The sequence below is a fragment of the Cyprinodon tularosa genome, unplaced genomic scaffold (genome assembly GCF_016077235.1).
Source record: "Cyprinodon tularosa strain WSP-4 unplaced genomic scaffold, ASM1607723v1 ctg53, whole genome shotgun sequence".
Lineage (NCBI taxonomy): Eukaryota > Metazoa > Chordata > Actinopteri > Cyprinodontiformes > Cyprinodontidae > Cyprinodon > Cyprinodon tularosa.
The window spans coordinates 1,868,056-1,891,597 of record NW_024039263.1 but is presented as its reverse complement, the minus strand read 5'-3'; the positions used below and the strand labels follow the sequence as shown (position 1 = coordinate 1,891,597).

Here is a 23,542-nt window from a genome sequence, read left to right as displayed (position 1 = left end):
TCTCCATCATCTGCTGGGGCAACAGTATCAGAGATAATGACTTAAAAGAGCTAAACAAGCCGATATAGACCAGCTCTGTTCTGGGAACTCCTTTGGAAATTATTGCACAAGGAAGAATTCTTCATAAAGTGAAGAATATTATGGACAACAGTGACAATCCTCTTAAGATGATTTTTAGACAAAGTGTCTTCAGTCAGGGGCTTCTCCAGATCAGGTGCAAAATAGACCACTACAGAAGTTCCTCCCATCCTACAGCTATCAACACCTACAACTACTCAATAGTAGAGCTGCAATAAGATTGAATTTCCCTTCAGGATCGATCAAATATTTCTTAATTGAATCTATAGTTTTATGTTATTCAACCATGTGATCAGAACGGCAGCAACAAAGTTATATGAACCCAGGAAGTGAGTATTTCTCAGAGAAACAGAAGCTTAAAAAGCCAATGAGTCTTTGTGATTTGCATCGATATTTTCAGGCGACAGTAAACCTGTGATGAATTAAAGTCAAATTAGGATTTACCAGATAGAAGTAAACTGCTTACTATCCAGTTAAATATTTTCTAGCAGGCGTTGAAAACAATCAAAGCTTTAAAAAACAGTCACATGACTAAAATAACACCACACACTGATGACTTGGTTCTATTTTATTACATTTTATTAAAGAAAAAACAACCGTTCCCCTTTAGAACCACGGTTCCCAGCCCCCCCAAACTCTGCCGAGCACATTGGGGTCAGTGGCCTGGTCCAGCAGACATTCTACCTGCTGCTCCACAGTCAGGCCCGCAGCGGGAAGCTTGGCCCGGATGTTGTGCTCCTCACTTCCCAAAGCCACGGCCTGCATTCCAGGGAAGGCAGCATCCTTATCGAAGCCCAGCTTCAGCTCCTCGCTGGGGAAATAAACACATCAGGAAGCAAAAGTTACTCATCTGCAGGGTGAGTCCTCAGCAGAAGATGTGCACAAAAACAAACAGTTCAAAGTATTTCATGCTTTAGATATTTGCACTAATCTTTCTGCTGCGTTCACTGGCCTGTTCTCTAACAGAGCAGATAGAATTAAAAAGTTTGGACTACCACTCTACTAAACAGACAGAATTAGCTGAATTAGTTTTTAATTAGAGCCGTGTAAAGTAGAGCCACATTCATGCAGCAGCTCATCAACATGTGGTTGATGTAAGCTGAAATACGACATTATAAAAGATGCTTCCTTTTCAACATACACTACTTAACAGGAAATGATCTGAAATCACCTGGTTATGGTTGCTGGATTAGCGCCCTCTAGCTTCCTTTTGGCGAAGTTCACCTTCTGCAGGGGAAACCAGTTGATCTCTTTGGTGTTTACGCTTTCAGTCCATGTGCCTCCTTTCTTCAGTTGTTTCACCTCATAGTTCTGCATAAAAAAAAAAAAAGGAAAAATACTTTTTAAAACTAAAACTTAAACCAACTCCATCAAACCAGCATCTCAGGTTGTGTGTTCAGCCTTTTAACATTAACAACCCAGACAACGGGTATTTTAGGGAGAATATAATAGATTGTCTGATCTCTACTCCATTCTGGAAGGTGGTGGTAATGCACCTATAAGTTGTTTTCCAACTGCCATTAAAAAATAGAAGAAGAAGAACCCAGAGGAGAGATCCATTTCAAAAAGCTTCATAGACCTAGGCTAACAGAAACCTAAGCTTTTTTTTTTTTACCTTCCAGTCCAGCGAGGGCTCCTTCACAAACACATCCATGGTGTTGAGCAGCAGGTCCGGCTCGGCCCTAAAGGCTCGTAGGGAGTGGACCATGGTGCTCTGGATCAAACCGGACTCCTTCAGCGGCTTCATCAGATCCACAAACTGCCGAGTCAGTCGGAAAGGCATGAGCTCCGGCACAGGGAGGAACTGGAGGGAAAGAAGAAATTCATTTTTAAAACATGATCAGACCCCATCAGACCCAGAACTCTACGGCCACGTCTGAGCTCGTCCGACGTACCTGTGTGGCAGATCCAAAGGCGTGGCCGAAGTCGATGCCGATCATGCCTCCGGTTTCCATGTTGATCATGAAGTTGGAAAGATGGCGGTCTCCGATTCCCAGAACCCAGTGGCTCACACACAGCAAAGCGTGGGAGCTGGTGAAGTGAGATCGCAGGGAGAGGAACGCCTCGGGACCGTTGCACATTTTCAGGAAAGCTCTCCTATGAACCAACCATATGAGACTGCATTACCTAAAAGCCAAACTAACCGTTAGATTTATCTTTTTAACTGTTGGACATACTTCAGCAGATTACTGGGTACTTCCTGTTGGACGTTCAGGAAATTCCTGACTGCATCAGAGCGTTTCGCTTTCCTGGTGAAAAGAAACATAAACTTTAGATTAATTTTCCATCTGAATACAGCAGATATGTGAATCAAAGATGTAAGCAGCGTACCTGTAACACAGTCCATACGGGGCGACGGGGTTTGAAGAAGCTCCAAAGGTGGCGAGCCATTTATTGTAGATTTCAGGACACCTAAACCAGAGAAACAGCTGAAGGGATTCACAAACTAGGAAAGCAATATAAATACTGATTGAATCCAAAAGAATCTCTCATCTCAGCCACGTTTCCATGGTAACAATGAAAGGTTAATAATACCGATGTAACACACCGTACTGTCTTTTGCCGTTCCTCTTTGGTCAGCGTGTTGTAGATGAACTCCTTCAGAGTGCACGTATTTTCCATCCATTCGATCAAACCGATTCTGTGAACAAAAGTTTAGGTTGTTTATTGTTTGTTTATCCTCCAACATTAAATATACTGTAGCTTCACTTTTATTTCAACTGAGTTCTGACTTATATAAACTTAATATTTTATTGGATTTTTACACTAAGCCAACATGAAACAGTGTGGAAATGTGTAAAATGATAGAAGCAGCTTTCATTGCAGTGACAGCAGAAGGTTTTGCTGGGTGTCCCTCTACCAGCAGTAGAGGCTCCGCCCCCTTGTCACAAGGTTTTTCTTCCAGCATTTCTCCAATTCTAATGCCATTCCTCCCATGAAATCTCACATGGAGAAAGACAACATCAACATAAATGTTTGCGTCGCTGTCCGAAATTTTTAAATGCAAGTCAATCAACATGTCGTGTTTACATTAAAAAAAAAAGTTTATAAGCTTAAAACTCATTAGTTTCTTGTTTTCAACTCCTAATAAATGTGACATGAGATGTTTTATCTGAAAATGCAAGTTTAAAGTTTTTTGAAAGTTTTCAATTGAAAAAGCTTCCTGGATGGGATGCGAAACGTCTTCAAACTTGGAAACAAAGTTTGACAATCTTCACTAATCATCACACAAGTTTAAAAGTTATGATTTTGCAACAATACAAAATTACAAGAATCTCAAATTTTACAGGTGATATGGGTTGTAGTTTCACAAAGTTGTAAGTTCTAAACTCGTACTGCTACAAAAAACATCTAATGTTACATTAATGTAGGAGGTAACAACAAGGAGAAAACAAAATCTCAAATTTATTGACTTCAATTTACTAACTCAGAAACGAATGCAAATGTATTATTGACTTCTAAAACTTTGCTTCTCTGTCGCCTCTCAAGAAAAATATCCCCACAGCATCATGCTGCCACCACTGTGTGTTCAGAGTGACTCAAACTAACAAATCCATCCACAGCAGCAGCAGCTTTGTCCATAATTTGTCTCCTAAATAATTGTACGCCTTTATTTAAATATTAGAGTTCTTCTTACTTCTTGTATAAAATCAACTAAACTTGCAGTCATGTAACAAAACATGAAAAAGTTCACAAATCAGCTCTTTTTGTAGTTTTGCTTGACTGGTTTCTACCAGAACCATCTATCAGTCTATGTAGTTGAGTCGTTAAGACATGGGCGTAGGTTTGCATAGGGACCATAGGGACATGTCCCTACCAAAATTTTGGAAGGACCTATTCGTCCCTACCAATAATTGGATGTAAACAGCATATTTATAATTTACTATACAGCAGCCGCTTCTTTTCCTCTCGCAGCTTCTCTGCCTGGTAGCTGCAGCTGCCTGCTCTTTCCTGTTCCTTTCACATAGCAGCGCATCAACTGTGCTGCGCGGTTTAACTCTCTGATTATTCTGCCTTAAGTTCCGCCTCCGATTGCGTGTTTTCTAGTCTGTATGTGCACGCGCGCGGGTGCTTGGAGCACGAAAAAAAAGACGCTAAAATAAATTAATATTGGGCTGCGAAACTAGTCCAAATTAAAAAAAATATTATCTACGCTAAAACAGGCGAAAGCTTCTGATTGGAGTTCTGTAAAGAACTGATTGGAGTTCTGTAAAGAAGCAGGAGAGAGTTTTATTGATTTGTGGAACTTGAAAAATGTAAGTTAACAACGTTAGGATTTCTTTTATTTTATCTTTTAATCAGATAGCCAAAGGCTCCTTAAAGAAGATCTTTTATGAAATGAAACCAGGTGAAACAGAAACGTTTAAACGTTTCCTTTGGAGGAGTTCTGGATGGAGAATATTGACAGACAAAAACTTTTTTTTTTTTTACTTCTTAAATGCTAATATTTTTTTACAATCTTGGTATAATTCCTGCTCTAAGTGGGTCGCTCTGTCGGCTAAAGGTACATTTTAGTGGCCCTATACTCCAGTTTACAATTAATCAATTACTAAATTAGTTCACGATTATTTAAATAATTTGTTAATATGATTGTTTCAGCCATAGATAAAATACATGAAATTAGCTACACAGAGTAACTACAGCCCAAATGTACAACTTCTAATATTAATACTTTAAATGCTCAGTGTCAGTTCCTCTTCTAGTTCCAGTGCACATGTAAATACAATACATTTATTTGCTGTCCCTTGAATGTATTATTTTGCATGATCCAGAGAGAGCATATTAGATAAAAAAAAAATAAAAATAAGAGTGGGTTTTACCTCTGCACAATTCTCTATCTTCAGAAGAAAACACAGGATAAATCCACATATTATAGACTATATTTGGTTAAACAGACACTGTCTTAGTAGCAGGTAAATTTAAATGCAATCCTTTTCAAAGTGGAAAAAGTCCTAATTCCACATTCATCAGAGCAAGTTATGCTTTAAATATTGATAAACAGCATCTAGTGCATGTAGTGCTTATAAGATTTGTATTAATGTAGCAAGAAATGCTGCTGTTCTCTTTAAACAAAATGAGCCCTGAAGCTCACATTAAGCATAAAAAAGAGCATGCATATTTTTGCAAAGGACCAATGAAACTGAAGAATAGTGTCCCTTCCAAAGTTGAAATCAAACCTACGCCCTTGCGTTAAGAAGTACCTGGTGTTGATGGGAATGACTTGATAAGTGCGGAGCTGCAAGCCACGGCGTGTGCAGGATGTGTCATGGCTGAGCAAAATGTTCATGACAGCAAACAGCTGCTCGATGCGCTGGTCCTGCCGTAGATCCTCCCCGCCCTTCACCAGAAAGGGGTGGTCCCGCTCGTCGTTCCCGCGGATGATCAGACGTTTGGGTTTACGCATAGAGGACATCACTTTTACCTGCGAGAGACGTGCTGAACCATGGTTACTACTAGACCTTTAATGGTTTTACCTTTAAGTATTTGACAGAGGGAGGGGGTAAAGCCTACCCTTTCATCAAAGCCGGTGATTTTAGCATGATACTCCGGTAATGGCTTAGATCTCCCATCATACTGCCCTACAGAGATAAAAAAAAAGAATGCTTTTCACATTTGGCCGGTAGGTGATGAATCGTTTTCTGTTTATTTACTCAGCTGACAGACCTGGAACCTCCAGCTCGTTGCCGAACGGGTCGGATTTAAATCCACTCAACCAAGGAGAGTACTCCTTCAGATTCCCCGGTTCCTTCTGAAATCCCTGCATGGATTTTTGCAGCTTATCCACCTCTTGCAGAAAGCTTTTGTTTTTCATCTTCTCGAAAAAATTGTTACCATCAGGTCCAAAAAGTTTTTCCAACTCTTTGGAGAATTTCTGCAAGGAAAGGACAAACTTCAATGTCACCTTCTTAGCTGAAACCTTAATGTCTGTTAAGTAAAATACCACAGAATAGATTTGTGACAAATACACCAACTTCTTTAATGAAAAAAGCTTAAAGATTAGAGAGCCAGTCTGCACATCCAAACATACTGAATTCTTCCCTAAAAAAACTTTAAAGAAATCATACAACTTAGTTCTTCTTAATTCAAACAGTAAACATTCCCAATTTGTCAGCTTCTACTTCAGAGCTACAGACCCATCCAAACCCCCATCTTTATTGCTAAAATTATATACAAAAAAGCTGTATTTAAACAGTCAAACACCTTCCTAACAATTAGCCGCTACTAGAACATCTGGAACATCAGGTCAGCCTTTCTGAAACAGCACTGGACTGGTTTAAATCTTACTTAAAGGACAAGAAACTTTTTAAGCCAGTAGGTAACAGAGCTGTACAATCACAATTTAGCAAAACACAACTTTCAAATAGCAGATGTACTTCATTTCAGTCACATTAGTAATAAACTGTATTTCTCCTTCAGCCCTTTAAGTGGCAGTAAAAGCTGTAAGGTAGGCTTGCCACCACAGAGAAGGCAGAAAGGTGCAACTAGCAGCAGATCCATGCATGATACTAGAACTTTTTCACTCAAAAGTTAAAGTCCTGCAACAAGGGACAAGCAAGCTTTTAATGTCATAATAAAACCCTGGAGAGCAACATCTACATGTTTGTGTTTACTGCAAAAGGAAATCTAAATAAAATCGCAATATTAGTTGAAAATTATAGTATATTTTGACTTTTTGCAAAGATGTTCAGCTCTTGTCGGCAACCACAAAAATCACAAATGGCGTTCCCCAAGGGTCCCACTTAGGGTCTTTGGGTAAATGCAAAAATATGCCAAGAATTCCTACAGCTAAATAAAAAGAAAGCTGGAGTAAAACAATTTGGGACAAAAGGAAGAGCTTTAGAAGTTAAAATACTTCTATTAGTCTATAAATCACTGCATATCTTAGCATCAAAATACATTACAGCCTTGCTGTCAGCGGATCAACCAACCTTCCGAATAAACTCTACTCTGCATCATCATCAACTTTATTTATAGAGCATTTTAAAACAGCTAAAGATTAAAACAAAGTGCTGAACATAGTTAAAAGAATAAAACACACCATAAAGATATGAAAAAATTATTAAATTGAATTAAAAAAGCGACCAAAACTAAGTCCTGCCAGAGTTAAAAACCAATAATTAAAACAAGAAATAGAAGCATGGATAACTGTTTCAAAAGGCTGTATACCCAGAACAAGACAGTGAAGATATTTTAAAGTGTTTATGCTTCACAAAAACACAAAGATACTTTAAATCAGGTTAAAAAAAACAACTAATTGTTTAGTTTAACCTTTTGAATAAAACATTTAACTTGTTTGTCAGACGTTTGTTTAACTGCCACTGCGATGTTCTGATTCTCTGCATGATCCGTGTTTGTTCTTTGTGTGCCGCATGTTATGACGTTTTGAAACTAAAATGTGCTAAACCTTCAGACAGATGTTGCAAAAAGCTGCAAAGTCAGCATCACTAGATCTAGTTTGTTAGTAAAGATCACACATTATGAAAAGCTCCCTCATTAAATGAAAGCATTTTCTGTTCATGATGGTCCGGATCAGTTTCACCATTAAAACGAGGCAGAAATAAAATTAATTTAAACTAGAATTCAATATTATATCATGTTCAGGTACTAATGCAGAATTTCAATTTATATAAACGTGTTTTAATAATTCTGATTATCAAAAGCTGCACTTTTTATGATCTACCTTAAAAGAAATAACAAGAAATGTGTTAAGTAGAATTTAGATTATGTAAACGGGAAACAAACTTGTATAAATTTCCTGCGAAAGCCTCCCAGGCCATCCATGTCACGATCCAGGAGCGATGAACGCATCTCCTTATACATGTCGGCCATTTGCTTCTTGGTGACAGAAGACTTTTCTACTTCGTTTTTCACACTCTCCCACCAGTCCTGTGAAAACCAGGACGAAAGAATACAAACGTAAAACAAACAGAAGCACTAGTCAGATGGGTTTATGTTGTAAAAAACAACCTTAAAGATCATTTCAGGATTGGTGAACTGCTGCAGGGCATCCACAAACTTCTTCACAGCACCTCCTTTGTCCAGCAAGCTCCTGATCCTGTAGACTCACAAGCAGGAATTATAAGAAAACTTTCTCCTTTTGGTGGAGAAATCAAGTAAAACTGAACATAGGAAGTCAGACTACCTGTTGACAAACTCCTCCTGCTGGTGACCCGTTGCAGACTCTTCAAAGCGGTAACTCTCACTGCTGATCATCAGAGCGTAAACCAGCGCCTGAGGGTAGCACTTGGCTATCTGCTCAATGCAGTGCTGCACCGCTACAGCTTCAGGCTTGTCCAGCAGCGCCACCATTTGGCTAATCCAGCCAATGAGAATCCAGCAGGGAACAGACACCATCTGAATACAAACAGAGACTGATAAGACGCTCAGGGGTGGTTTTAAAAGTTTTATTTTGGGATTCTTTCCCTTAAGAAGCCAATTTAGCCTAAATAATAAACATCCGAATGCTGGTTCGGGTGCAAACAAATGAACAAACCTCTTTTGTCATGAGGTCCAGTGTTTCTGATGGGTACAGCTCAATAATCTGCAGCAGACGTGGAAACTTGAGGCGAGCCTCTTCAGAGTTCATCTTTAGAGCTTTCAGCATGCTCTCCACCACATGGACGGGCAGCGCCAGGAGCTCCGGGAACTGACTGACTGTATTCAAACACAGGAGAAATGACCAACAAATTTCCACATTTTATCCTCCTGCAATTGAACGTTTAATGTTGATGTTCGATTACTAAGAAATAAATAATGAAATGTAGATCAAACGTGGATTTAAAATAAGCGAACAGAACTAGCTTTCACTTCCATCACAGCTGAAATCCTTTTAGGTGCATCTAATGACTGAAATGTTTTACCATCCTGCAAAACTTTACCTAACAGATTCTCTAAACATAGTTCCTCTTACTTTCTGGACTTTAACTAGGCCATGCTAATGCTACGTTCACACTGCACGCGACTGAAGCAGCTGGTTTCCGTGCAAAGGCAATGGTTGATGCGCATCAAGGCGTATCAAAAGGTCCTTCAGTACGTCCGAGCAGCGCCTCATTACCTTCTGAACATCTGAGGCGCTTCATAAGCAGCAGCTGCTGGAAAAATTTAACTTTCGATGTTCGATGCGCCACATCAACCAATTAGAGACGCTAGTAGGGAGACAGACACAGCAGAGCGCTATGATCCCTCCTCTGAAACAGTTTATTAATGCCTAAATTAACTAAAATGTCAAACTTTGCCTACAAAATATGTTTGCTTTTATTGTTTTGATGCCTGCAGTTTGGATTGCATACCTGAAAAATGCTAACATCTCTTTCCAGCCGCCACAAACAGTAGGGAAAACCCCCCAGAAGCGACCGGGCCTGAAGCAGCTGCTGTTGGGGATTCCCAGTGACAGCACACAGCAAGTATGTGGGGGGGGAACAGCTCAGGCAGAGAAATAAAATTTGAGGGCAGCATCGTAATCTTGATGAACTGACTGCACAGACAACGTTTTCAGATCTACTTTCTAGCAGAAAACATTTACTTTTTACCTTTATCCCAGGAAATATAGCAAAGCCGCTCTATCATTGAACGCAGAAGCATCAGATGCATCTGGACACACTTTACTGGAGTGTACAAGCATCAGAAATGAAGCAGCGGACGCTTTTTTGCTGCTCAAAGCGTATCTGGTGTGAACGTAGCATAACACAACAGTATGCCTCGACCTAAACCACTCCTCAGCACCAGGATGTTGAGGTACAATTACTGAGCTAGAGTTGCTACAGGACAGAACAGGAAATCCTTTAAAAATCAGTGTAAATGTTCAGCATGGATCGGTTTCAGTCGGTCACCAGTGTCGTTCTGCTCCTCGTCCCGCAGCAGCTTGTCGCAGAAGTTAGCCAAAGCCATGTACGTCTCTGTGACGCTGCCGGACTCCACAAAGTCCTGAGCAAAGGACTGAAGCTCCTCGTCAGCCTTTCTGCTTGCTTCACGCAGCAGCGTCAGGGCCTGCAGCTGCAATCCCACCTCCACCTCCTGCAATGAAACCATCAACGCAAAGAATTGGGAACATTTTCCAATTGCATTTACCTAAAAACTCTGCCCTTTTTTTTTTTTAAAGTTTGATAAAGACCAAATTGTTAGTACCTCAGTGTTTCCCCACAGGATTTTTTAGACTGTGGCGGGAGAGTCTCTGACAACTCGAGGGTTTTGCACATTTTTAAGCATGGTGTATCCCACTTAAAGGGGAATGCATTTTTTTTTTTTACATGGCCCCTTGATTTTACATTATTGCATCATGTTCTACTCACCCATGTGAGTTTTGAGCCGTTCTAAAGATACAGGTGCTGGTCAAAAAATTAGAATATCATGAAAAAGTAGATTGATTTCAGTAATTCCATTTAAAAAGTGAAACTTGTATATTATATTCATACATTACATACAAACTCATATATTTCAGATGTTTATTTTGTTTAATTTTGATGATTACAAATGACAACAAATGAAAATCTCAAATTCATCATATCAGAAAATTAGAATATTGTGAAAAGGTTCAAAATTGATGGCCCCTGGTGCCACACTCTAATCAGCTAATTAACTCAAGCCACCTGCAAAAGCCTTTAAATGGTCTTTCAGTCTAGTTCTATAGGCTACACAATCATGGGGAAGACTGCTGACTTGACAGTTGTCCAAAAGACGACCATCGACACCTTGCACAAGGAGGGCAAGACACAAAAGGTCATCGCTAAAGAGGCTGGCTGTTCACAGAGCTCAGTGTCCAAGCACATTAATAGAGAGGCGAAGGGAAGGAAAAGATGTGGTCGAAAAAAGTGTACAAGCAAGAGAGATAACCGCACCCTGGAGAGGATTGTGAAACAAAACCCATTCAAAAATGTGGGGGAGATTCACAAAGAGTGGACTGCAGCTGGAGTGAGTGCTTCAAGAACCACCACACACAGACGTATGAAAGACATGGGTTTCTGCTGTCGCATTCCTTGTGTCAAGCCACTCTTGAACCACAGACAGCGTCAGAAGCGTCTTGCCTGGGCTAAAGAGAAACAGGACTGGACTGCTGGTGAGTGGTCCAAAGTCATGTTCTCTGGTGAAAGTAAATTTTGCATTTCCTTTGGAAATCAAGGTCCCAGAGTCTGGAGGAAAAGAAGAGAGGCACTTCATCCACGTTGCTTGAAGTCCAGTGTAAAGTTTCCACAGTCAGTGATGGTTTGGGGTGCCATGTCATCTGCTGGTGTTGGTCCATTGTGTTTTCTGAGGTCCAGGGTCAACGCAGCCACATACCAGGAAGTTTTAGAGCACTTCATGCTTCCTGCAGCTGACCAACTTTTTGGAGATGCAGATTTCATTTTCCAACAGGACTTGGCACCTGCACACAGTGCCAAAGCTACCAGTACCTGGTTGAAGGACCATGGTATCCCTGTTCTTAATTGGCCAGCAAACTCTCCTGACCTTAACCCCATAGAAAATCTATGGGGTATTGTGAAGAAGAAGATGCAATACACCAGACCCAACAATTCAGAAGAGCTAAAAGCCACTATTAGAGCAACCTGGGCTATCATAACACCTGAGCAGTGCCACAGACTGATCGACTCCATGCCACGCCGCATTGCTGCAGTAATACAGGCCAAAGGAGGCCCAACTAAATACTGAGTGCTGTACATGCTCATACTTTTCATGTTCATACTTTTCAGTTGGCCAACATTTCTATAAATCCTTTGTTTTTATTGGTCTTCAGTAATATTCTAATTTTCTGATATGATGAATTTGAGATTTTCATTTGTTGTCATTTGTAATCATCAAAATTAAACAAAATAAACATCTGAAATATATGAGTTTGTATGTAATGTATGAATATAATATACAAGTTTCACTTTTTAAATGGAATTACTGAAATCAATCTACTTTTTCATGATATTCTAATTTTATGACCAGCACCTGTATATGGTTAGGTTATATCCAAGTAACTCCAAGTAAGTCTTCCTATGGGCAACGAGTTTAAGGCACAAACTAAACTGCTCTTAATTTATTTTTTATGGTACGCCAGCATTCATAACATGTAGGCGAATCACTGAGTGGCTCTGAATGCAGCACTGAGAGGAACCCCCGCAGAAGCAGGAGAGCGGGGTTGGGACGGGGGACGCGCCCCATGGCACCACCTGCTGCTGGAGGACAAGAGTAGGAACAATACGTGTTTTCACCTAAGAGTCTCCAAAAGCTGCCAGTGACACCAGGAAAGTCGCTAGTCGCTTTTTTGAAAAAGAGTCGCTGGAGGGGTCTGAAAAGTCGCTAAATATAGCAACAAAGTTGGCAACACTGTGCGGGCGAGCCGGGTAGCATTTTTATAAAGGAGGGCGGGATGCGCGCTTCGAAAAAAATATAACTGCCGCTTGGAGTGGGTCTCCCCACCACTGACCGTCTATGAGCGTGGCGCGCATTCTTCCTGTCGCTTGGTTACGGCCATAAACAATTTGTGTCTGTATGGCGCTGGGTTACGGGCGGTATGAAAGTACAGCTGTGGAATGGTCTGATAAACTGACAGATACTTTTGTTGTTGTTGTTTTTTTTCCCCTCTCTGTATGAGAGTGTGGCGGGCCGCCACAGTCTCATTCATTAATGGGAAACACTGGTACCTGTTCACCTTTAGATTACCTTTGGATTTTCAGAGGGAAATGCAACTCCAGCAAGTCTGACCACTCGTTCGATTTTCTCCGCTCCAAGTGTTCCCAGGACAGACGGACTTCTGCCTACAGCCGAGGCCAAGATGTGGAAAGACGTGCCCTGGAGTATCTTCTGCCGTCTGAATACTTTAGATGTGGCGCTCTGACAGTCCGCCTCCAGCTCCTCTGCACATGGAAAGAAGGATACATGAATCTTCACTCAAACGCACCTCATACGTCGGAAGATTATTAATGTTACCGAGTAGCGGTATGGTCTTCAGAATTGATCCGATCCGCTCCACAGGCCCCTGCCCCAAGCTGCGCTTGTGACCATAGCTGCTGAAGCAGTGGACCCAGCGCAGCAGCCAGCCTCTGTTGGTTTTGGCTTCCTTGTGAAGTTCCTTCAGCAGCTTGGTGGCCACTGGGAAATTTTTCTGAAGAGATTTAAAGCTGAAGATGAGTCTGAGAGGAAATGACAGCATGATAAACAGAACTGAGCCGCTTTACCTGCTGACAGGCGCTGTCAGCCATCTGTAGCTTCATGGTGAACTTGCAGTCGTTCACCATCGCCTCGATGTCGTCAGCTGGGTCTTGTGCGCAGTCCACCTCCATGCTGTCGTCGGGAGCCGAGGCCCGCAGCCGTTCTCTGATCTTGTCCAGAAAGAAACACCTGAAAAAACACAAAGCAACACCAGTCTGGTCTCTGCAGCTTCCAGGTCTTGTTCTGAACCCCGTCCTTACCGAGAGGTAATGATGTCATCCCATACGACCACTGGATCCATTTTGGTGTCGGGATACCGATCGGTCCAAGATCGGATGAGGCGCTTCAGAGAGCCTACTGACACTGATAAGATCAGATGAGATACAATAAGAGGCTTGAACTTGTCAAGAGTTATTAATCAGATGACATTTATTTCAGATTTTCAAAACAGCATGGTCTCACCGTCTCCTTTGATGAAGAGCAGGAAGTCCTGGATCTCCGTCAGAGCCTGCACCGACTGCAGGACGGTCAGCCGGCTTTGAGTCAGAAGTGTATCTACACTGGAGTAACTCTGTGGAATATGGAAAAAATACAAGTTAAATTGGAATATCTTTTAAATGTATTAATTTATTTAAGCTCCTAACTTAAAGGAAACAAATTAAAATGAGAGGTAATCCTCCCTATCATAAACCTGAGCATGGTGGAACACCAGCGTCCCTGATTACAGCAGCTTCAGTAAAACCTTTAAACTCACAGTCAACCCTATAGTCCAGAGAAAACACATTTAGCTACTGGAACATGTCTGGAGAGGATGAATTAAGGCCTTCAAACTCCAGGGGTTCAATCGTGACCGACTGTAAAGCACGGCGATGGTAGCGTCATACTAAGGGTTTTGAGCTTATGCTTTGCTGTAAAAAGGCCTAAATGATGAAAATGAAGAAACAATCCTAGAACAAAGACCACTATATATCTATCAATCTATCTAGACAGAGCAACAGATAGAGCGACAGATATAGAGTGACAGATAGAGCGACAGATAGAGCAACAGATAGTTAACCAAATATTTAGCCTAGCATATTTAGCCTCTACATAGATGAGATCAACTTCATAAACTCTGTTTCAAACACCCAGTTGTAGAAAATCTAAAGTTAAATCAAAGATTAATAGAAGATGTGCATCAATAAAAGCCAAAAGTATTACCTTCCTACCCCTGATCTACACTTCTGAGCGACACCTAGACGTTTTTATTCAACGAAAGGCTTGAGGCAAACCTCCATGAAGAGCTGCATGGCGTAGCTGGTGTAGTACTTGGCTCGGTCGTAGTCGTCCTGCAGGATGTAGAGCAGGCTGAGCTCCTGGCTGTGGCGGCTCTCCAGCAGCTTCTTGCGCTCCTCCGCCTTCATTGCTTGGTCTATGAAGCTGAGCAGAGTTTGGTTGATCTCACCGAGCTGCAGCTGCTTTAACATGCTGCGGATCATGTGCGGTAGGTACATTTCCTGACAGAAAACAGACGCATCTCAGACTCGACAGAGCAGTATAAAAGAACCAAAGAGATCATAAACATTTGGTGGAGAAAATCTATTTAAAATTATCCTGTTTAGTTTTTTGTTTCGATTTTGAGAAAATTTTTTATCAGCCTTGTTTACAGATAAAACCATCGGATGGCGAAACATTAAGAGATGAACTTAAAGCAGATATCTTTCAAGGCGGTTTTATTTAAGTTAAAAGTGGCTAAATCAGTTGCTAACATGTTGCTTATGCTATAAAGCAGAAGAAGAGAAACCGAACAGATTCACTGTAAGGGTTTATTTGCACTTTTTTTTATCATTTTCATGATTAAAAAGTGTGATAATATGAGCTGAAATTATGAACTTTCACTTCATATTGCTCATAATTACTGTACTTGTGCATTGAAATTGATGTTCCTCAGTTTTATTATTTAATGGTTGTTATTTATGATATCCAATTTGAATGTTTTTAATCCAGCAAGTATTCAGCAACTATAATTTTATCTTAAAATATCCATATATGTTCATAGATTGTTGTTCAACTACAACTCTTCACCTGAAGGCTAAAGGACACTCGTTTGAGGACAACAATGCCCATATTCTTGTTCAGGAAGAAAGACGGTTTGAGCGCCAGGTTAAGGAGGCCAACAGAGGTGGTCTTAGACATAACCTTTGACCCACCTGCAAGGCACCTTTAGGACCAATTCACAGAAGATTCACCTCCCATCCGCCCCACCTGACTGACACTTCAATGAAGTATGTGACCGAAACCAATCTGACAAGGGACTTAACAACCCATCAGGAACCCTTAACGACCATTTACACACGCAGGTGACCTCCGTAGACAATGCAGTGGGAGGGATCATGCCACCTTTTGCCCCATCTTGCACTACTCACCTTGATTGAATATAGATTTGCACTGTACTTATCCTGAACTTGCTGCTATTGCACTTCTGGTTAGACCTAAACTGCATTTCGTTGCCTTGTACCTGTACATGTGTAATGCAATAAAGTTGAATCTAATCTAATAAAAAGTACTCTCTTTAGATCATTTAATTAATCATGGAAAACTATCTAAGTAAACTAACAAAGTTCCATTAGCAACTGTTTAAACGTAAAAAGGAAAATTTATTGGACATTTACATGCATCGTAAAATGCTAATGATCAAAATCCATATTTCAATACTCAGAAATGCAACTTGGGAAGCTCTTAATAGCGTATTTACATTCACCGTAAACAAAAAACGGGTATTGTTCTTTCAGCAAAAAGCATGCTTTAATTTCTTTATACTCCAGATAATTCAATTAGTAAATTATGAAATTGATTGGTTATTCGGATTGTTTCAGCAATGCTGGAAAGAAATGTTTTGATCTTATGAACCAAGCTGACCTAAAATCATTTAAAAAAACATTACAAATCATCTGTTTTAATGTCAAAACTTTGACCACGCATTTTGAGTTGTTGAATTATTATTCCGCAATAAAAGATGATCTCCGTTTGTTTGGCTTGTTACCTGGTAGAGAGGTTCTGACCACATTTTCTCCAGGTTGGGTGGAGACGTTTCATCAATGTACACCGTGGAACAGTACTCAAGAGACTTCCACTCAGTGAGCTGGTTATACGCCTCCATGGCTGCAGTTTCCCAGAAATCCTTCTCAGACTCGGTGGGTTCGCCGTCCGGCCACTCCTCTGTGTTCAGCGCCTGCCAGGACCGAACACAGTCACCACCTTCACATCTGGGTCCAGTTTAAGTGTGTTAGAAACCCTGCAGGATAGAGCCCACAGCCGAGCTGCTGCTGAAGGCTCCTGTACCTCGTTGTAGAGTTTCACGGCTTCGGCGAAGTCTGTGTTGGCTTCGGCTTGAAGAGCGTTGCAGGTGATCGACTTTGTGCCAACTTTTCCGCCGAAGATTCCCCGCACAACATCGTAATCGTCCAGCGCCCTGTACAGTCTGCAAACAAACATCTCCCTCAGCTACTGGTAAAAATCCCTCTCATTATTTTAGTAACATAAGTGGCATAAAACTTGACTGCTTGGGTCCTCCCTGAGACCTCTGGTGGCGCACCATTTGAACTGTAAATCTGCAGCCTCACTCTAAAGTTAACTCCATGCTTACTTTGCCAGTTGGATCCATTTGTTTGTGTCTGGTGGGACTTCTCTGCGTCCTCGCGCCCGCTTGGCGGGACGTTCCTCTGGTTCGGCAGCATGCAGAAGACCCTCCTCCAGCAGCAGGATGCCAGACGGCTGCTGAAGACTCGCCAGGGAGGTGGAGCTAATGGCTGCCGGATCGAGCTGCTGCAGCTCCCTCTGCTGGTAACACATATCCTAAAGCAAGAAGAAGGTCAGCTCGTCAGGCCTTCAGTAAAAAAAAAAAAAACAGCTTATCCTCAGTTTTCTTCGATGTCTTGCTCTCACCTGCACGCATGCTATGAACGGAGGGAAGCAGAGCGTGCTCTTATTTAGAAACGTGTTCATGTTGCACTGCAGCTCCTCCATAATCCTTCCCTTTTCCTGCAGATCGTGGTTTTTATCCATTTCTTGGAGGATGCTGACAAAAAGGGAGCTGAAGAGTTGCTTGGCTAAAATTGGGTCTCTCTAAGGATTAGACAAAAACAGCTATCGTCAAAAAGAAGGATATTTATCTGAACATTTTCTTTTTATAGTCGTAGCAGTCTTACCTGAGCTAAAGCTTGAAGGGGAGCAATGAGGCTACTATAGGGGATCTGGATATCTGGGAAGTCGCCCACTCTGTAGTTCCGATACAGAGTCACCTGGGCCTCCTTTCGCAGCCTCTGATCAGCTTTTTCTTCCTGTGGGCGGGAGAAATCCAGCCAATATGACCCTTCAGGTGCTCAGCTAACACAGATAATAACACCAATATTGGTTTGACTTCAAGCTGCTTGGAGATCTCTAACCTTCTTCTGTCTCTGTTGCTGGATCTCTTTCTGGGCGAAACCCAGACTGACTTTCTCCTGGTCTTTCAGGAATCTGCGCCTCAGCCTCAGGATGTTGCTCCGCCGCTCGTTTTCAGCTGGCGAGAGGAAACGAATCCCGGCATTTAGGCAGTTTGCCCGAGTTTCACCTTTCCAGGACTCAAACAGTTATCCCTTTTAATGCATTCCTTTGAAACTAACCTCTGGTACGACTGTCCACCTCGTCTGTGGACGCAGTCAGGCGCCTCAGGCCGAAGCCTTCTCCGACGGGTCTTCTAGTCGCCGTCTGCCGATCCAACTTCTTATCAAACACGAGCAGTGAAGACAGAGACTCTGAGCTGGGGGAGTAATCTGCGAGGGTGTCCACGCTGCTGCCTGTAAGCCAGTTATAAGCTGTGCGGCGACCTGCGGAGGAAAAGGAACCTTGTTGAATGTCATACATATTGCTGAAACTGTAACTGGAGCATGTAACAATAGTACTTTCCCTCTGGGATTATTAAAGTATTTCTGATTCTGATTTAAAGCAACAGAAGACAAGCATACCTGGTGTTTGGGTTTGGCTGAACTCTAAAGTGGTCTGAGTGGCTCTCAGTTTCCCCTTCATGGCTCCAGACTGAGAAGCCCCTGCAGTCTCCGAGCCCTGAGAGCTTTGGGTTTCTACAAACATGGGGGTCATAACGGTGCTCCTGAACCGCCAGTTTGAATCAATTGCATAGTCCTGCAATGAAAACACACACACAAAAAAAAGAAGAGCAACAGCATCAGGAGAGGCTCTATTTGGAAACCCTAAAAGAAGTAGTAAGGAAGATGGCCGCCCACCTGGAAGGTGCACTCTGACAGGGGATAATCAAACATGTCCCTCTTGAAGTCGGGGCTCTGGCTTGTCATTTCCAGCAGCAGGTTGGTGGCCAAGCTGAGGAAGCAGCGCTCTATCTGGCAGGAGTAGAGGGAGCGGAGCACCGTTAGCATTCGCTCCAGGGTGGCAGTGGGGAGGCGCTTCTCCTGACTCCAGAAGTTACGGACAAAAAGCCTGGGAATGGTAATAATAATAATAATAAATCCAATTTGTACCGCACTTTTCATTAAGAAAAATCTCAAAGTGCTACACAGTGCAAATAGAACAGAATTTAAAGATCTGGGATTTTAAACACTTTTTCATCCGATAGTTTTTAATCAGTTGACTTCCTACTGAAGGCCTTGGTTTTCCTCCGATAGTCCTTGAAGTAACGTGTCTTTAGCTGTAGCCAAAATCTCCAGGGAGGTTTGATCTTTCATGCTTTCTTCATCTCTATAAAACACACGAAATACAGACCATTTTGTTCCTCACCTTTTAAAACATTAAAGAAGGCTAAACCATGTTCAAACCTTTCAGCATTACATTAGACTATAACTTTGGAAGCTCAACTTTTGTTGCATTTAAAATGGTGGCTGGAAATAAGTGATGAGGTTGCTGTTACACGGAATATAACGGACACTGCCCTGGAAGACTGACCCGTAGTTGTCCAGGATCCACATGAGGATTTCATACATCCTCTCTCTGCAAACAGGTGAAGGATGAGAGACGAAGGTCGTCACGGCTCCCAGCAGCTCCTGCAGCTCCACCGGAGTCAGGCGGGCCATAATCTTGTGGATGATGTCCAAACACACCCTCTGTCTCCCTTCATCCCTGAAAAATCCCACAGTATTTCTAAATGGCGGTACGTTCAATTGGCAGCAAGTGATGTTTTCAGTGTTGAAGGGAAGGAAGTGTGATTAAGAGAGAACCCAGGAATCCTTGCTTCCTCTTCAAGCTGTTTTTCAAACAGCTGCCCTGATTTTACCCAATCAAAACCATCTTAGTTCAAACTATTTAAAAATAAGTAAAAATGTCTTGAATTAAGTGTATTTACCCTTAATTTGAGCAGGTAAATGAGATGATCTGCCAATAGAATGAGCATTTTTACTCTTAAAATAAGTGTAAAATAAGATAATTGAATATTATGCGCTTGATATAAGAGACTGCAGTTGTTTTTTTTCTTATTCTAAATGTAAATAGCCTTATTCCATTGGCAAAGTGTATCACTTAACCGCTTAATTCAAGAAAAAATGCTCTTATTTAAAGAAAAATCAAACATACTTAGGCTTAAAGTTTTTGAATAGATGTTTACAGCTATATCTTTCAGCAGGTAGAATCTCTTCCAGTCATCGTCTAAAGGAGCCGCTCATGGAGGGAGATGATGGGACTCACCTGTGGCTCATCATCTGAATGAAGCCTGAGGTCTTCAACCACAGAAAGATGTCTGGAATCACGTCGGCTCGACTCAGCAAACACTCCAGGCAGTGGGTCTTTAAGATGCCGTGCAGCTTCGGGAGCAGGTTAAACACATGGTTGACGAACCTAAAGGAAACACACCCGTATGTATAAAGCCGTGGCTGTCTTAATGCTAAAGATGAAAGTCTGTGTTGGTTTATTCACCCACCGATCCATAAACGGTGGGAAGTGTTTGGACACTTTGTTCAAGCAGATGATGAACTTGTCATCTAAATCTTTCTTCTTCAAATTTGTAACCTTGGTTGCAGCGAGGTTGAGCAGTTCTTGCTGTTGCTGTGACCCAAAGGAAAACCAGTATAAACATTCCACTGCCTTATTCACAGGAATTACTAATCAAGCAAAGTAAGATACAAGTCAGTACATCACTGCTTTCCTGCATGCTCTTCAAAACCAGGCCAATTATTTCCGCAGCAGCCGAGTAGACCTCTTTATATCGGGTAAAAGACACGTTGTTGCTGAGGGACTGGATGTACCTGAAGGAGGCGAAGCAAAGAGAGGTCATCTGCACAGCAGCATTCAGGCAACACCACAAACACACACTGGAAACATTGAGCTGAAATACAAAAAAATAATTTGTCTTTATGTCTTCCTCTCAACTTAATTCCAAAGACGTTAAATAAGCAGATAAAATAAACACTGTGGTCGCATATTCCACCTGTCGTATTCTACTCCACAGGAAGCTTCGTAAGCGGGCAGGTTGTTGGCAAGAATGATCCCCAGCAGCTGGAGTCCCACAGAGTTGTCTTTGCTGTTTGGGTTGGTGCCACAAAATCGCTCATATATTAGACTAAAAGAGGGAATAAAGATTAAAAATGGTTAAAAGAAATCCCAATATTTTCATAAACTATGGAGATTATGTTTGACGCTTTCCAACACTGCAAAAAAAAAAAAAAAAAAAAAAAAAAAAAAAGTGGATTAATGATATCTTGTATTATTTTTTCTCTAAGCAAAACATTTCTCATAAAATAAAGTAAAAAAAAAAACATTTATGATATCCTGAACCCAGTCTTTTTTAAACTTTTTTAAAAGGTATTCTAGCTTATCTTCAGTTTTTCCTACAGAATCTGTTGAATCGATTTTGATTAATTGAATTAAATGATTCATTCATTTTTTTCTCTCATAAGTTTTATAGTGGGACTGCTTTCAAAAAGCAGCTTTGATTTCAATCATCCATTGTGGGAGGCGACCTTCATTTAAAGCCCCACGGAATTCAAGCTGTGAAACCTGCGGGTAAAATAACTTACGGTTATCGATATAACCATGGTTCTCTTTCATAGGATTTGTTTTCATGTCTCACTATGGGGAGAAAAACCGACTCCCGGAGAGCCAGACATGTCTGTTTGAGGCAACAACTGTTCTTTACAAATTTCTACACTAGTAGCTCTTTCTGGTTGCATACAATTCAATTCAGTTTATTTATATAGCGCCAATTCACAACACATGTTATCTCAAGGTACAGTTCAACCAGATCATCCAGTCAGATTGATTCAAAGTTTTCTATCTAAGGAAAACCAGTTGATTGCATTGACTCATTGACTCTTCAGCAATCCCTCACACTAAGCATGCTTGTAGCGACAGTGGAGAGGAAAAACTCCCTTTTAACAGGAAGAAAAATCCAGCAGAACCAGGCTCAGTGTGAGCAGCCATCTGCCGAGGCTGACTGGGGTTCAAGAAGGGGGTCTTCTGATGAAATTATGACACTCTGTTTGCTTGTTATTTAATGGAATGTATTATGGAAGCACTGTATTGTACATGTAAGCAATGGATGAACAAGGAGGAACCATAGATGTACATAACCAAGATCCAGTGAGAAATGGAAGCAAAAATAAATGAGATGCCAAGAGAGAAGAGACACCAGAACACAATTTGAATGCTGCTGTTCACTGAATCTGTGGAGGGGTTCCGATTTCACTGGAAAGTTGGTGAATGCATGAGTACATTTTTTTTTCCAGCAGTACTGATGCTATTGATAACAAGGTAGGCTCTTAGTTATAGTGATGGAGAAGTTTAGACAGTAAGGGATGCGTATTATATTAGTCATTGTTCAAATTTCTGACTGAGCTTGGTTCAAAAACATTTTCTGGCTTATAAAGGACTAAGTTAACTAAAATTTGTTGGGTATTGTTTTATCTAAGATAGATTTTGTTGTTCTTTTTGCCATAGGATGTAACCAATGCACCTTGTTTATATTGCAATCCAATTTAGTTCAGTAACGTTGATATGACTGTCGGCCATTCCATGATATTTTTTGACGACATTATGGGTCTAATATGGTCTTTGTGTGTTTTGTTTTTTTAAGCAAAGATTTCTAAAATATTATGTTGGAGAGGTTTTCTAAACTTAGCAAAAATAATTTCCATGAGTTCTGTTGTGGGCATTCTTGACAATCTTTCTAAAGCTTTTACTTTGTTTACAGCATGTAGAAATTTTATTGTGTTAACCAAAAAATAGAGATGAGAAGAGTCTAAAAAAATACCTAACCAACTAAGCGTCTCTTAAACTAATAAGAGTATCACTGACTGTCTTGTCATGGCTTGTGACGCACGCGTTCAGATGACATCTGTGTTACCTGTAAGGAACATGCAGGCAGTCTTTCCAGCATTCCACCAAAGTGCGAATGATTTCCAGGTTGTGGCGGAAAACGGCCCTTTTATTGTGGAAGCTGTTCTTCATAAGGAATTCCAGCAGCCGATTGGCCAGGACTTCATCTCTCGGGTTTCCCTGTGAAAGACACCACTAGTGAGATACTAAGCAATAGAATGAACATCCCAAAGCCTATCCATTAAGGAATTAACTATTTCCTTCCCTTTAATACTTTGGAAACAACTAAACATGAGCGTGTAGCTATATTTGGACAGAGGAATATTTAATACTTATTCAACTCTAACAGCACAGACAAACTCAAGTATTAAAGCCAAAAATGACAGAAATCACACAGGTAGCACATGAAGAGAACATCAGCAGTGTGAAGGCATGGCTTGTTTAAAGCTCAGTGTGACTGAAGGAGGTATGATCTGTGGTATTCAGATAAAATACTGCAATAGCTTAGGAGTTTGTAAAGGATTTAAAGAGGTCTAAAAATAGTTGCGCATCAGTCTTTCTTTCAATTTAGCGTTTAAAGTGGAAAACATGCTGAGGTCTCTCCAGTAAGTAATGCCCTGTTAACATGGCGGGATGATCATGCAGAAAGGACTCCGGTAAAGATAATCTCCAAATAATCCTGCTGTATGTGGAGTGTTAAGAGTTGTCTGCTCAGTAGGATGTCAAGAACGCTCTGACCTAGAATCAGGACACAACCTGTTTACGGTGACGTGTAGCTAAAAAAGAACGCAATAACTGAAAACAAAGTGGTGTGTATGACATCATCCGGGCGCCGGACTGGAGTCGTAACAGGCAGCCCAGGCCACAGGCGGCTACGATCTACCCCTTCTATTCGTTCGGCTAGCTAATCTGAATCGTTCAATTCCATTTGGAGAGCGAGATCATCTGTGGTAGTAGCACTAGACATCTTCCAGGCATGTGAGTAAAACTAGCAGCAGTTCAGAGGACAGGATGAATAAATGGTAGCCAGCGCGCGGAT

The 23,542-nt window shown here is 41.3% G+C and overlaps 1 protein-coding gene across 1 annotated transcript in view; it reads right to left on the bottom strand.

The window, feature by feature from the left end:
* Positions 1–628: 628 nt before the first annotated feature.
* prkdc (protein kinase, DNA-activated, catalytic subunit) overlaps positions 629–23,542 on the bottom strand; it is a 55,867-nt gene continuing 32,953 nt past the window's right edge. The window contains exons 50-86 of the mRNA XM_038304267.1: positions 22,532–22,683; positions 20,618–20,749; positions 20,324–20,435; positions 20,111–20,235; positions 19,879–20,028; positions 19,144–19,317; positions 18,841–18,939; positions 18,471–18,681; positions 18,195–18,369; positions 17,853–18,056; positions 17,634–17,749; positions 17,397–17,528; positions 17,134–17,313; positions 16,835–17,043; positions 16,531–16,669; positions 16,232–16,420; positions 14,481–14,705; positions 13,672–13,780; positions 13,470–13,572; positions 13,236–13,398; positions 12,988–13,162; positions 12,721–12,914; positions 9,909–10,092; positions 8,573–8,733; positions 8,222–8,433; positions 8,047–8,134; positions 7,822–7,965; positions 5,743–5,950; positions 5,590–5,657; positions 5,280–5,500; positions 2,627–2,719; positions 2,410–2,490; positions 2,256–2,327; positions 1,974–2,175; positions 1,694–1,882; positions 1,250–1,389; positions 629–889 (exon numbers count right to left, since the gene is read on the bottom strand). Of these exons, the coding sequence (XP_038160195.1) occupies positions 685–889; positions 1,250–1,389; positions 1,694–1,882; positions 1,974–2,175; positions 2,256–2,327; positions 2,410–2,490; positions 2,627–2,719; positions 5,280–5,500; positions 5,590–5,657; positions 5,743–5,950; positions 7,822–7,965; positions 8,047–8,134; positions 8,222–8,433; positions 8,573–8,733; positions 9,909–10,092; positions 12,721–12,914; positions 12,988–13,162; positions 13,236–13,398; positions 13,470–13,572; positions 13,672–13,780; positions 14,481–14,705; positions 16,232–16,420; positions 16,531–16,669; positions 16,835–17,043; positions 17,134–17,313; positions 17,397–17,528; positions 17,634–17,749; positions 17,853–18,056; positions 18,195–18,369; positions 18,471–18,681; positions 18,841–18,939; positions 19,144–19,317; positions 19,879–20,028; positions 20,111–20,235; positions 20,324–20,435; positions 20,618–20,749; positions 22,532–22,683 (5,736 nt within the window). The 3' untranslated portion in view covers positions 629–684. The remainder of the gene's footprint in view (positions 890–1,249; positions 1,390–1,693; positions 1,883–1,973; positions 2,176–2,255; positions 2,328–2,409; positions 2,491–2,626; positions 2,720–5,279; positions 5,501–5,589; positions 5,658–5,742; positions 5,951–7,821; positions 7,966–8,046; positions 8,135–8,221; positions 8,434–8,572; positions 8,734–9,908; positions 10,093–12,720; positions 12,915–12,987; positions 13,163–13,235; positions 13,399–13,469; positions 13,573–13,671; positions 13,781–14,480; positions 14,706–16,231; positions 16,421–16,530; positions 16,670–16,834; positions 17,044–17,133; positions 17,314–17,396; positions 17,529–17,633; positions 17,750–17,852; positions 18,057–18,194; positions 18,370–18,470; positions 18,682–18,840; positions 18,940–19,143; positions 19,318–19,878; positions 20,029–20,110; positions 20,236–20,323; positions 20,436–20,617; positions 20,750–22,531; positions 22,684–23,542) is intronic.